The 13827-nt window shown below is 43.8% G+C and overlaps 1 protein-coding gene across 2 annotated transcripts in view; it reads left to right on the top strand.

Annotated features, from left to right (window-relative positions):
* rxraa (retinoid X receptor, alpha a) overlaps window positions 1-10295 on the top strand; it is a 363104-nt gene extending 352809 nt beyond the window's left edge. For both annotated transcript variants that reach the window (XM_061980862.2, XM_061980863.2), the window contains exons 10-11: window positions 5573-5678; window positions 8920-10295. In XM_061980862.2, coding sequence (XP_061836846.2) covers window positions 5573-5678; window positions 8920-9067 — 254 coding nt within the window. In that variant the 3' untranslated portion in view covers window positions 9068-10295. The remainder of the gene's footprint in view (window positions 1-5572; window positions 5679-8919) is intronic.
* Window positions 10296-13827: the final 3532 nt, after the last annotated feature.

Below are 13827 nucleotides of genomic sequence, written 5' to 3' on the forward strand. Positions count from 1 at the left end.
AAATTATCTGCCAATAGAACAAGAAAATTTGGCTTGTCAAGACTTTCCAAAATAAGTAAAATTAGCTAACCTCAAAGAACCCCAAAATACCTTAAAATAAGTATATTCTCACTAATAACAAGTGCATTTTTCTTGGTAGAAAAAAAGAGACCTTTTTTTGCTCAATATGTTGAAAAATATTCTTAAATGAAGTAAATGCTAGTGCCATTATCTTGACATAATGATATGCGCTCGGCATTACATTTCTTGAAACCAGCAAACTTATACTAAAAACTAGTTTATTGTTCTTAATGGAAAGGCAACAAGGCAACCGCTTGTTACTCTCGGGGTCTCCTAGCCGCTCAGGCAAATCATTTTGTCTAAAAATGCATTTTTCCATCGATAACATGACATCATCGCGTCAAGTGCGTGCTCTTTCAGTCAATTAGTGCGCAAGGAATATATATATATATATATATATATTAGAGATGCGCGGTTTGCAGACACAACCGCGAAGTCCGCGGATTATCTGCGGGTCGGGCGGTTGAAATAAAAAAAAAATAGATTTTATCCGCGGGTCGGGTCGGGCGGTTAAAATAAAAAAAAATGAGATTTTAAATAGATTCAGGCGGGTGGCAGTTAAACCAATTCGGAAATATATATACATAGTTAAATGTTGTTACACACATACGAAAAACGAGCAGGCACCTGCAGCATATGCCACAACAGAAGAAGAAAAAAAAAAAAGATGGCAACGCCGGCAGCAAACGTGGTACGCGACAAACTAAAAAAGGGAATACTAAAGACCAGGGGGAAAAAAGGCCAGAAAAGTTCAGCATGGACTCGTTTTTATGAGGTTGTAAATCAGGATGACAGTAATGCTGGCTACGTGATTTGCAAGAGCTGTTTATGTCTACGACAGTCACAAAACCGGGACATCTAACATGGTGCATCACATTTGTGCAAAACCCCGAACCTCCACAAACACCCTGAGCATGAGCAGTTTCGTCCGCCGTGATCCCAGAAGAGTGCCACAGGATGTTAAAACAAGATAGAACGCAGCTGCCTGCAGCAGTTTGAGTGGCGCGAGCGCGCTTGGAGGTGCGCTCAGCGCGGCTCCCAGATGATTGCGCACTGGTGTGCGTCTGGGCCGTGACAGCGTGGCACGCATTGAATGTCTCTGCTACATTGGATTAGTCTCCTTTCTTTAACAGGCAGAAGCTTTATAACCTCACTAATGCCTTGCATCGTCTATATTAGATATATAACAACGGGCGGGTGGCGGATGGCGGGCGGGTGCGGTTTTGAATAAATGTTAGTTCGGGTGGATGGCGGATGGTTGACGACTTTTGTGATGCGGTTGCGGATTAAATAATTGCCTATCCGCGCATCTCTAATATATAATTTTTTTTAAATTGTATTTTTTAATAATTTATTTGAATGTGCATGAACTATTTCTGTTCAAAATTGTTTAAAATGTTAAATGTTTAAATATTAAGTGTCAGTTTACTGTACTGTGCCAACTGTACTACTATATGAGTACTTATTTTCTATTGTTTCATTGAAAATAAAACAGCAAAGTCCATTTGGCTGTCATCTGTTTTAATTATGAGACACAATTGTGTCAAAGTCACAATTTTTTTTATTTCATGCTTGAAGTAAGAAATGATTACTTTAAAAAAGTAGTTTTATACTTGTGAGTGTTGATGACACAGCTTTGCAACAGTTGATATTCTAGTTTCAAGCATGTTTTACTCAATATAGGTCATCAAATCTCAGCTGTAATATCTTACTGAGATCATTTAGGACCAAAACCCTTAAAACAAGTAAAACACTCTAACATAAAATCTGCTTAGTGAGAAGAATTATCTTATCAGACAGAAAATAAGCAATTATCACCCTTATTTGAGATATTTCATCTTACTTAGATTGCAGTTTTTGCAGTGCAAAGCTGCTAATCGCCAACCCCCGGTTTTAATAACGTGACATTTTGGCGGCGGCGTGTTTGTGTGGTCTAACAAAGGCGGACACGTAACTTGTCTGACCTGAGCTCCATGATACAAACTCCCAACATGCTGACCTGCTGCACCTCATCCACAAAGTAACCCATTAAAGCAAAACCACCAACATGACCCAGTGTGGGACTCTGCGTCCGACATGGATGAGACCACCACACACACACATCCAGTCTCTGTGTTGCACTTTTGTTCGTTGTTCGGGCCTCCATCGGACCGACGAGGCCTCGCTTCGCTTTCCTGCCCGATTCCTTGTTAATTAGAGTTCAGCGGATTGTTCTGACGGAACCATTCTCGCTGTGTGTCATCTCGAGTTCAAGCATAATTGTTTTTTGTTCATGGCCAATGTTGCTAAGTGACGTCATCAAAGAGGCGCTCTAATTGCACCAATTTAGAACGCGGTATAGCACAAAAGTCCTCAATGGGCCAGCGAGGTTAAAGCTCAACTTGTTTATTATAAACTCCCGCCCTTCGTCGAGTATTCGCCTAAACCAGGGGTCGGCAACCCAAAATGTTGAAAGAGCCTTATTGGACCAAAAATACAAAAACAAATCTGTCTGGAGCCGCAAAAAATTTAGAACCATATTACATACAGATAGTGTGTCATGAGATATAAATTGAATTAAGAGGACTTAAAGGAAACTAAATGACCTCAAATATAGCTACAAATGAGGCATAATGATGCAATATGAGCAAAAAAAACACAATATTAGGTTTAACAAAAGCTCACTTTTATTTTATAGAAAAAAAAAAAAAAAGAATATTGACTGTTACCCCCCTAAAAAAATAAAAAAAATAAATATTGACTGTTGTTACCCAAAGTATATTATACATTATATTATATATTTTTCAGAAAAACAAATCGAACCGATTCCTTATCGATTCTCTTATCGAATCCAGATAGGTTGTTGTATATGGAAAAAAAAAACCCACAATATTTGGTTTAATAAAAGCTCACTTTTATTTTATAGAAAAAAATAAAAAAATAAATATTGACTGTTACCCCCCTAAAAAAATAAAATAAATCAATCAATCAATCAATCAATCTTTATTTATATAGCCCTAAATCACAAGTGTCTCAAAGGGCTGCACAAGCCACAACGACATCCTCGGTACAAAGCCCACATACGGGCAAGGAAAAACTCACCCCAGTGGGACGTCGATGTGAATGACTATGAGAAACCTTGGAGAGGACCGCATATGTGGGTAACCCCCCCCCCCTCTAGGGGAGACCGAAAGCAATGCATGTCGAGTGGGTCTGACATAATATTGTGAGAGTCCAGTCCATAGTGGATCCAACATAATAGTAAGAGTCCAGTCCATAGTGGGGCCAGCAGGACACCATCCCGAGCGGAGACGGGTCAGCAGCGCAGAGATGTTCCCAGCCGATGCACAGGCGAGCGGTCCACCCCGGGTCCCGACTCTGGACAGCCAGCACTTCATCCATGGCCACCGGACCTGTGCCCCCCCCTCAAGGAAAAGGGGAGCAGAGGAGAAAAGAAAAGAAACGGCAGATCAACTGGTCTAACAGGGGGGCTATTTAAAGGCTAGAGTATACAAATGAGTTTTAAGATGGGACTTAAATGCTTCTACTGAATAAATATTGACTGTTGTTACCCAAAGTATATTATACATTATATTATATATTTTTCAGAAAAACACATCGAACCGATTCCTTATCGATTCTCTTATCGAATCCAGATAGGTTGTTGTATATGGGAAAAAAACCACAATATTTGGTTTAACAAAAGCTCACTTTTATTTTATAGAAAAAAATAAAAAATAAATATTGACTGTTACCCCCCTAAAAAAAAAATATTGACTGTTGTTACCCAAAGTATATTATACATTATATTATATATTTTTCAGAAAAACAAATCGAACCAATTCCTTATCGATTCTCTTATCGAATCCAGATAGGTTGTTGTATATGGAAAAACCCCCACAATATTTGGTTTAATAAAAGCTCACTTTTATTTTATAGAAAAAAATAAAAAATAAATATTGACTGTTACCCCCCTAAAAAAAAAAAATTTAAAAAAAATATTGACTGTTGTTACCCAAAGTATATTATACATTATATTATATATTTTTCAGAAAAACAAATCGAACCGATTCCTTATCGATTCTCTTATCGAATCCAGATAAGTTGTTGTATATGGGGAAAAAAAAACACAATATTTGGTTTAACAAAAGCTCACTTTTATTTTATAGAAAAAAATAAAAAATAAATATTGACTGTTACCCCCCTAAAAAAAAAAAAAAAAATATATTGACTGTTGTTACCCAAAGTATATTATATATTATATTATATATTTTTCGGAAAAACAAATCGAACCGATTCCTTATCGATTCTCTTATCGAATCCAGATAGGTTGTTGTATATGGAAAAACCCCCACAATATTTGGTTTAATAAAAGCTCACTTTTATTTTATAGAAAAAAATTAAAAATAAATATTGACTGTTACCCCCCTAAAAAAAAATAAAAAAAAAATATTGACTGTTGTTACCCAAAGTATATTATATATCATATTATATATTTTTCAGAAAAACAAATATATACAGTAACACAAAAACAACCTGTCTCTGTGATCACTATAGGTGTATAAATAATAATATAGTGTTAAAAAAAAATCAGTCCCTTGGGCACAAAACTGAAAATAATACAGCTCTCCAAAAAGTGCCCTCCTGCTGCTATTGGAACATACTAACTACACACACAGGCAGACAGCTAACAAACAATTCAAGACGTCTAATAAAGTTCCAAAGCAGATTAATCCATTTAGGCTCTTTATTGTTGTTGATCTTGCTTTGTCTTTTCCTATCTTTACTTTTGTCTTGCACTGGATTGTTATTTTTTGTTTTTTTTAAACTGAAATACACACAATGACAAATGTATAAGCTATGTGATTCAATTAACATACTGAAATTTAATACACAATATGTAAATATTAGCTTCACACAAATATACAGTACTATCATCAAACAAATACTTCTGAGTGTTGAAACTATTTCAATGGTGGAAATGAGGTGAAAAAGTCCTCAAAACATCCATTGAAACAGTGCACAAAAATCGTTTTTCAATAAACATCTTAGTATCAAATTGAACCACATTCCACCTTAATATTGAGTTACATAAACAAGTTAAACAGTTTACTTACAGACTTATCTTTTCCAAGGCTGGTAAGAGCTAACACAACTTGTCTACTTCTCAATTGTCTCATGAACTGAACAGACGTCGCCAACCCGGAAGTGCCCAAACTAATGACGTGTAGTATTTTCACATCGCCACAAGGTGTCAGTAAGAGTCTACAATCAAATGGGCATAACATTGCCGTCCCACAGGGCATTTCCTGTGGGAAGAGATTCATTCCCAGGGATTCGAATAAAGAACCACTTCTTTTTCTTTACTATAGTGGCCTCCATAACGGGAACCGGTTCTCAAAAAGGGATTTGAGTCCATGGAATCGGTTCTTTTCTTATCGGACCGGTTTCGAACATCATCCCTACCTGTAACCCCCGTTTAAGTGCATGTTACCATCATTCCTGACTCTTGTCTGTTTGTGTGTGTTCCCAGACTCCAAGGGTCTGTCAAACCCGGGCGAGGTAGAAGCTCTGAGAGAGAAAGTCTACGCGTCTTTAGAAGCATACTGCAAACAGAAGTACCCTGAGCAGCCTGGCAGGTATGCAAACAAACTTCACCTTCCACCCAAATAGAATGAGCCTTGGTTAGTTCACTCGTTTTCTCCCCCTTTGCATCACTTTGCCTGTGGTTTTTTAGTTGAAGTTACAAAAAAAGCAGCACTTTTTGTGAGACGTTATTGTGTGGAAAGCTGGCGACACAAGTGAGTAGCAAGATAATTGTGTCTCGCCTACAGTTAAAGGGGAACATTATCACAATTTCAGAATGGTTAAAACCATTAAAAATCAGTTCCCAGTGGCTTATTTTATTTTTCGAAGTTTTTGTCAAAATTTTACCCATCACGCAATATCCCTAAAAAAAGCTTCAAAGTGCCTGATTTTAACCATTTTTATCCATTTTCCTGTGACGTCACATAGTGAAACCAACACAAACAAACATGGCGCATAGAACAGCAAGCTATAGCGACATTAGCTCGGATTCAGACTCGGATTTCAGCGGCTTAAGCGATTCAACAGATTACGCATGAATTGAAACGGATGGTTGTAGTGTGGAGGCAGGTAGCGAAAACGAAATTGAAGAAGAAACTGAAGCTATTGAGCCATATCGGTTTGAACCGTATGCAAGCGAAACCGACGAAAACGACACGACAACCAGCGACACGGGAGAAAGCGAGGACGAATTCGGCGATCGCCTTCTAACCAACGATTGGTATGTGTTTGTTTGGCATTAAAGGAAACTAACAACTATGAACTAGGTTTACAGCATATGAAATACATTTGGCAACAACATGCACTTTGAGAGTGCAGACAGCCCAATTTTCATCAATTAAAATATTCTGTAGACATACCCTCATCCGCTATCTTTTCCTGAAAGCTGATCTGTCCAGTTTTGGAGTTGATGTCAGCAGGCCAGGGAAGCTAGGGTCGATAGGGGGTTTAGCTCGCTCGCCTGCGGGAACAAACTGCCGCCATTGCTTGCCGTGCTACCGAGGTCCTTTGTCCCTGAATTGCTCACACACTCCGGCAGATTCAATGGGGGTCTGGCGGCAGATTTCTTTGACTTTATCGTTGGAAATGCATCTGCTTTGAGTGTCGCAGGATATCCACACATTCTTGCCATCTCTGTCGTAGCATAGCTTTCGTCGGTAAAGTGTAGCGGAACAAACGTCCAATTTCTCGCCACTTTCGCATCTTTGGGCCACTGGTGCAACTTGAATCCGTCCCTGTTTCGTGTTGTTACACCCTCCGACAACACACCGACGAGGCATGATGTCTCCAAGGTACGGAAAACAGTCGAAAAAAAACAGAAAATAACAGAGCTGATTTGACTCGGTGTTTGAGAAAAGGGCGGATTGCTTCCTGATGTGACGTCACATTTAGAGTTCGGAAATCGGTTAAAAAAAAAATATGGTCTTTTTTCTGCAACATCAAGGTATATATTGACGCTTACATAGGTCTGGTGATAATGTTCCCCTTTAAGCATCGTGGTGGTAGCATCATGGTCTGGGGTTGCACAAGTGCTGCCGTCACTGGGGATCTGCATACAGAGACCATGATCCCCGTCCCTTTAGATTTAGATTAGGCCGCCTGGCATTTTTCCAATATAATATTGTCCCCAAACGCACCCCAAAGCTGAAGGTGATTGAGTGGCCAGGCCAAATGAGCTAATATTTGCAAAAAATAACAAAATGTTCCGGTTTGACCGTTAAATATCTTGTCTTTGCAGTCTATTCAATTGAATATAGGTTGAAAATGATTTGCACATCATTGTATTCTGTTTCACGAGGTTGGACTATCCGGCGTAGCCTCCTCTCCAGTACACCTGAATAGACCTTACCCGGAAGGCTGAGGAGTGTGATCCCACGATAGTTAGAGCACACCCTCCGGTTCCCCTTCTTAAAGAGAGGAACCACCACCCCGGTCTGCCAATCCAGAGGTCGTGGAACTGTGGACCAGCTCTATACTCTCGGCAGGGTCCTTGAGGGTGCATGGGAGTTTGCCCAACCAGTCTACATGTGCTTTGTGGACTTGGAGAAGGCATTCGACCGTGTCCCTCGGGAAGTCCTGTGGGGAGTGCTCAGAGAGTATGGGGTATCGGACTGTCTGATTTTGGCGGTCCGCTCCCTGTATGATCAGTGTCAGAGCTTGGTCCGCATTGCCGGCAGTAAGTCGGACCCGTTTCCAGTGAGGGTTGGACTCCGCCAAGGCTGCCCTTTGTCACCCATTCTGTTCATAACTTTTATGGACAGAATTTCTCGGCGCAGTCAAGGCGTTGAGGGGATCTGGTTTGGTGGCTGCAGGATTAGGTCTCTGCTTTTTGCAGATGATGTGGTCCTGATGGCTTCATCTGGCCAGGATCTTCAGCTCTCGCTGGATCGGTTCGCAGCCGAGTGTGAAGCGACTGGGATGAGAATCAGCACCTCCAAGTCCGAGTCCATGGTTCTCGCCCGGAAAAGGGTGGAGTGCCATCTCCGGGTTGGGGAGGAGACCCTGCCCCAAGTGGAGGAGTTCAAGTACCTCGGAGTCTTGTTCACGAGTGAGGGAAGAGTGGATCGTGAGATCGACAGGCGGATCGGTGCGGCGTCTTCAGTAATGCGGACGCTGTATCGATCCGTTGTGGTGAAGAAGGAGCTGAGCCGGAAGGCAAAGCTCTCAATTTACCGGTCGATCTACGTTCCCATCCTCACCTATGGTCATGAGCTTTGGGTTTTGACCGAAAGGACAAGATCACGGGTACAAGCGGCCGAAATGAGTTTCCTCCGCCGGGTGGCGGGGCTCTCCCTTAGAGATAGGGTGAGAAGCTCTGTCATCCGGGGGGAGCTCAAAGTAAAGCCGCTGCTCCTCTACATGGAGAGGAGCCAGATGAGGTGGTTCGGGCATCTGGTCAGGATGCCACCCGATCGCCTCCCTAGGGAGGTGTTTAGGGCACGTCCGACCGGTAGGAGGCCACGGGGAAGACCCAGGACACGTTGGGAAGACTATGTCTCCCGGCTGGCCTGGGAACGCCTCGGGATCCCCCGGGAGGAGCTGGGCGAAGTGGCTGGAGAGAGGGAAGTCTGGGCTTCCCTGCTTAGGCTGCTGCCCCCGCGACCCGACCTCGGATAAGCGGAAGAAGATGGATGGATGGATGTATTCTGTTTTTATTTACCATTTACACAATGTGCCAACTTCACTGGTCTCGGGGGTTTTGTTTTGATTTCTGTTCAAGTTGACCCTCTGTGGAACTGATCCCTTGTCCCCGCCTCCTGCTGACTCTGCCACTTTTTTCCCTCGCCGTGACAGATTCGCCAAGCTGCTGCTGAGGCTTCCGGCGCTGCGCTCCATCGGCCTCAAGTGTCTGGAGCACCTGTTCTTCTTCAAGCTCATCGGCGACACGCCCATCGACACCTTCCTCATGGAGATGCTAGAAGCGCCTCACCAAATGACATAACGAGCGCGGAGGGGCTCCTCTCATCAAGTCCGTCGGTCCGACGCAGCAGGGTTTTTACACATCCAGACTTCATCATTGCTACCCCCCTCTAAAACATCAAGACCACGGGTGTGTTTTTATACCTTGTACAGTTCTATAAATAAGAAATATATATATATATATACATATATATATATATATATATATATGGTGGTCGACGGAAGACAAACGCAATGTACTGAGCCAGCATCTCCACCAGACCATTCCCGCGCCCAGTCCGGGTGTGTGCAAACTCAGCAGGGGGGGGTTTTGAGGAACCGGACTCGGGACACGTCTTGCACTAAAAAAAAGGCATCGGCTCTCCCGGGGTAGGGGGGATTCTAGAAGCGACTCGACAGGCGCCATGCCGAGACTGCAAGTGATGGGAGAACCTCAGGTGGTCCGAAGAAGCAATCCAAGCAGGTCTTACTGTATCAACACTGTGCAACGACGGCGGCGAGGGCGAGTCCACAAGTGCGCTCAATCAGGAAAAAAATGTGGGTAAGGTCAGGGTGGGGGGGGGTCTTAGGTCTTATTACGTAAGTACAATCTGCACACAGCTTGTGCACACAGGAGGAAGCCAGGCTGTTGTCAGTTGACGCGACCGACAACTGGCATTCGAACATTCTGCCTTTTTTTTCTTTCGAGGAACGTGGCGTCCGATCTGATGATGTCACCCCCCATGTGGACTCCAACCTCTCCGCGTCACCTCATGTCTTTCTTCGCAGGAAGTTACAACCATCCACAGTATTTTGTCCCATTTCAGAGCACCGTTACCTCAACACCGTGACCAGTATCCGGAGGGCTCGTCATTGTTTGTTCGTTGCTTACTTTGCACTTAACCTCATGACGGAGCGCAATCAACCTCCCGGGGTGGGGGAATTTGGCCCAATCACTTTATTTTCCTCCAAGCTGGACAAACAATCGCTCTCTCCGCACCAAGAATAATATGAAATACAGTCGCGATCAAAAGTAAAGAACATAATGTCATGGCTGGCTTGAGTATTCAATAATTTCTACAACTCTTTTTTTTTTTTTTTATATAGGGTGATTGGAGCACATACTTGTTGGTCACAAAAAAAACATTCATGAAGTTTGTTTCTTTTATGTATTTATTATCGGTCTACTGAAAATGTGCTGGGTCAAAAGTATACATACTAGAGATGCGCGGATAGGCAATTATTTCATCCGCAACCGCATCAGAAAGTCGCCAACCATCCGCCATCCACCCGTTTTAACATTTGATCAGAACCGCACCCGCCCGCACCCGCCCGTTGTTATATATCTAATATAGACGATGCAAGGCATTAGTGAGGTTATAAAGCTTTTGCCTGTTAAAGAAAGGAGACTGATCCAATGCAGCACAGACATTCGCGTGCCACGCTGTCACGACCCAGACGCACACCAGTGCGCAATCATATGGGAGCCGCGCTGAGCGCACCTCCAAGCGCGTCTCGCTGCCGGCGACGGCCGGGTATGGGCCCGACGCTCCAGCGCCATCCATTTTCAGGGCTAGTTGATTCGGCAGGTGGGTTGTTACACACTCCTTAGCGGGTTCCGACTTCCATGGCCACCGTCCTAGCTGCTGTCTATATCAACCAGGGTGAGCCCCACCCCTTTCGTGAGCGCACTGCGCGCGGAGTGACCCCTGTTACGCGCCCCCGGCAACAGGGGTGGCGGGCAGGTAAGCTGCGTGGGCGGAGCGCGTGGAGTGACCCCTGTTACGAGCCCCCGGCCACGGGGGTGGCGGGCAGGTAAGCTGCTTACCTGCTGCGCGTGACGCCGGCCGCGGCGAAGGCGGACGAGGCGGGGTGTCGGTGCGGTGGGCGCGGTGGTGACCCTGGACGTGCGTCGGGCCCTTCTCGCGGATCGCCTCAGCTACGGCTCCCGGTGGGGCCCTCTCGGGGGAAGGGGCCTTGGTCCCGGACCCCGGCGAGGCGTCCCTTCTCCGCTCCGTAAAAGTGTCCATCTCTTTTTTTTTTTTCTTCTGTTGTGGCATATGCTGCAGGTGCCTTCTCGTTTTTCGTATGTGGGTAACAACATTTAACTATGTATATATATTTCCGAATTGGTTTAACTGCCACCCGCCTGAATCTATTTAAAATCTAATTTTTTTTTATTTCAACCGCCCGACCCGACCCGACCCGCGGATAAAATCTAATTTTTTTTTATTTCATCCGCCCGATCCGCGGATAATCCGCGGACTCCGCGGTTGTGCCCGCAAACCGCGCATCTCTAATACATACACAATGTTAATATTTGCTTACATGTCCCTTGGCAAGTTTCACTGCAATAAGGCGCTTTTGGTAGCCATCCACAAGCGTCTGGCAACCTTCTGGTTGAATTTTTGACCACTCCTCTTGACAAAATGGGTGCAGTTCAGCTAAATGTGTTGATTTTGTTATGGTTGGAGGAGGGAGTTGTGACGGCACAGAACCACAAGGGGGCAATAGGGGGGGAAGTTCTGTGGTCAGATGAAACAAATATGGCCACAATACCCAGCATTATGTTTGGAGGAGACAAGGTGAGGCCTTTAATCCCAGGAACACCATACCTACCGTCAAGCATGGTGGTGGTAGTATTCTGCTTTAGGCCTGTTTTGCTGCCATTGGAACTTGGTGCTTTAAATGGGCCAACGAAAAAGGAGGATTACCTCCAAATTCTTCAGGACAAGCTAAAATCATCAGCCCGGAGGTTGGGTCTTGGGCACGGTTAGGTGTTCCAACAGGACAATGACACCAAATACACGTCAAAAGTGGTAAATGAATAGCTAAATCAGGCTAGAATGAAGGTTTTAGAATGGCCTTCCAAAAGTCTTGACTTAACATGAATGTATTTTTGTGACCAACAAGTATGTGCTCCAATCACTCTATCACAAAAAAAAAAAAAGAGTTGTAGAAATGATTGGAAACTCAATCCAGCCATGACATGATGTTCTTTACAACTTTTGACCACAACTGTATCTTGCTCATATTCAGTTTTTTTGGAGAACCGATGTTTTCAAACCATTTGTCAGATATTCGACACACACAAAAAAAAAAGCTTCATTATGCTACAGGCTAGCTTCTAAAAAAAAAAAAAAAAATCGACCCACGCGTCAACAGTGACCGCACACCTGTGATTGTTTGGCTTTTTTTTTTTAATTAATTGATGTGTGCCACAAATACACTATATTGCCAAAAGTATTCGGCCACCCATCCAAATGATCAGACTCAGGTGTCCCTAATCACTTGGCCTGGCCACAGGTGTGTAAAATCAAGGCATGGGGACATTTGTGGAAAAAAATGGGCCGCTTTCAGTGATTTCCAGCGTGGAATTGTCATCTGTGCAACAAATCCAGTCGGGATATTTCCTCGCTCCTAAATATTCCAAAGTCAACCGTTGGCTTTATTATAAGAAAAAGTGTACAATTTGGTGGAGGAGGAATTATTGTGGGGGTTGTTTTTCAGGAGTTGGTTCCAGTGAAAGGAACCAAAACATTTTAGACAATTCCATGCTCCCAACCTTGTGGGAACAGTTTCCAACATAACTGTGCACCAGTGCACAAAGCAAGATCCATAAAGACATGAATGACAGAGTCTGGTGTGGATGAACTTGACTGGCCTGCACAGAGTCCTGACCTGAACCCGATAGAACTCATTTGGGATGAATGAGAGCCAGGTTTTCTCGACCAACATCAGTGTGTGACCTCACCAACGCGGTTTTGGAAGAATGGTGGAAAAATTCCTATAAGCACACTCCGCAACCTTGTGGACAGCCTTCCCGGAAGAGTTGAAGCTGTAATAGCTGCAAAAGGTCATATTGAACCCTATGGGTTAGGAATGGGATGGCACTTCAAGGTCATATGTGAGTCAAGGCGGGTGGCCGAATACTTTTGGCAATATAGTGTACATCTGGTGAGATAGGCGTTCGTAAATCGAGGTTTCCACCGTGCAAGCAATCGTAAAAGACATGCAGGACACCTCCACAAGCACCGGGGGGAGTGTGCGTTGCTACCAGGGATGGGTACCGAAATTCGGTACTTTTTATCGGTACCGGCCCGAAGTCCGTCAGTACTGTCGCTTGTTACTTCATGTCCGTTTGCAGACTCTGCACCGCCTCAAGCACTTGGCAGGGGAACAAGCACTGGAAGCAGATTCTAGGCAACGTTGCAATTTTCCATGACAACAAAGCAAGAAGAAGAAAGCTCAAAAGTACAGTGCAGTTTTCAAAATGCGCTAGCTCGATGCTAATTTCCATTGGATTTGCTACTGATTAGCATTAGCGATTTTTTTTTACATGATCTCCAAATTTGGTCATGGTGTGTAACAAGTGCAATACCTACAGTATAAACACTTTGTAGGACTCAACAAAAGACATTCAACTTAATGGCAAAGAATGAGACAACATAGTGTACTCTCTACACTATGCAGTGTCTACTTTATAGTACCTGCAAATGAGACACAGAAGTGTAAGAAAACCCCCAAAAATGAATTTAGCTAAAAACAATATTTGTTAACACTTTTGAACACACACAAAAGAACCGACAATTGGTGTCGGTATCAATTCCCAAGTACCGGAATTTGGTGTTGCGTGGATTCCAATGTGAAAGGTACCCATCCTTGGTGAGAACCACCAAGAAAGGCCAGGCGTGGAAGCACGCAGGGCACCTCCACAAGCGTGCGGTAGCTTTTGAGTAGCTGAGACTTGAGTTTGATCACTCCCAGAAACACACCAGAGTTTCACCAAGTCGATCAAGACGC

The sequence above is a fragment of the Nerophis lumbriciformis genome, linkage group LG20 (assembly GCF_033978685.3).
Source record: "Nerophis lumbriciformis linkage group LG20, RoL_Nlum_v2.1, whole genome shotgun sequence".
Lineage (NCBI taxonomy): Eukaryota > Metazoa > Chordata > Actinopteri > Syngnathiformes > Syngnathidae > Nerophis > Nerophis lumbriciformis.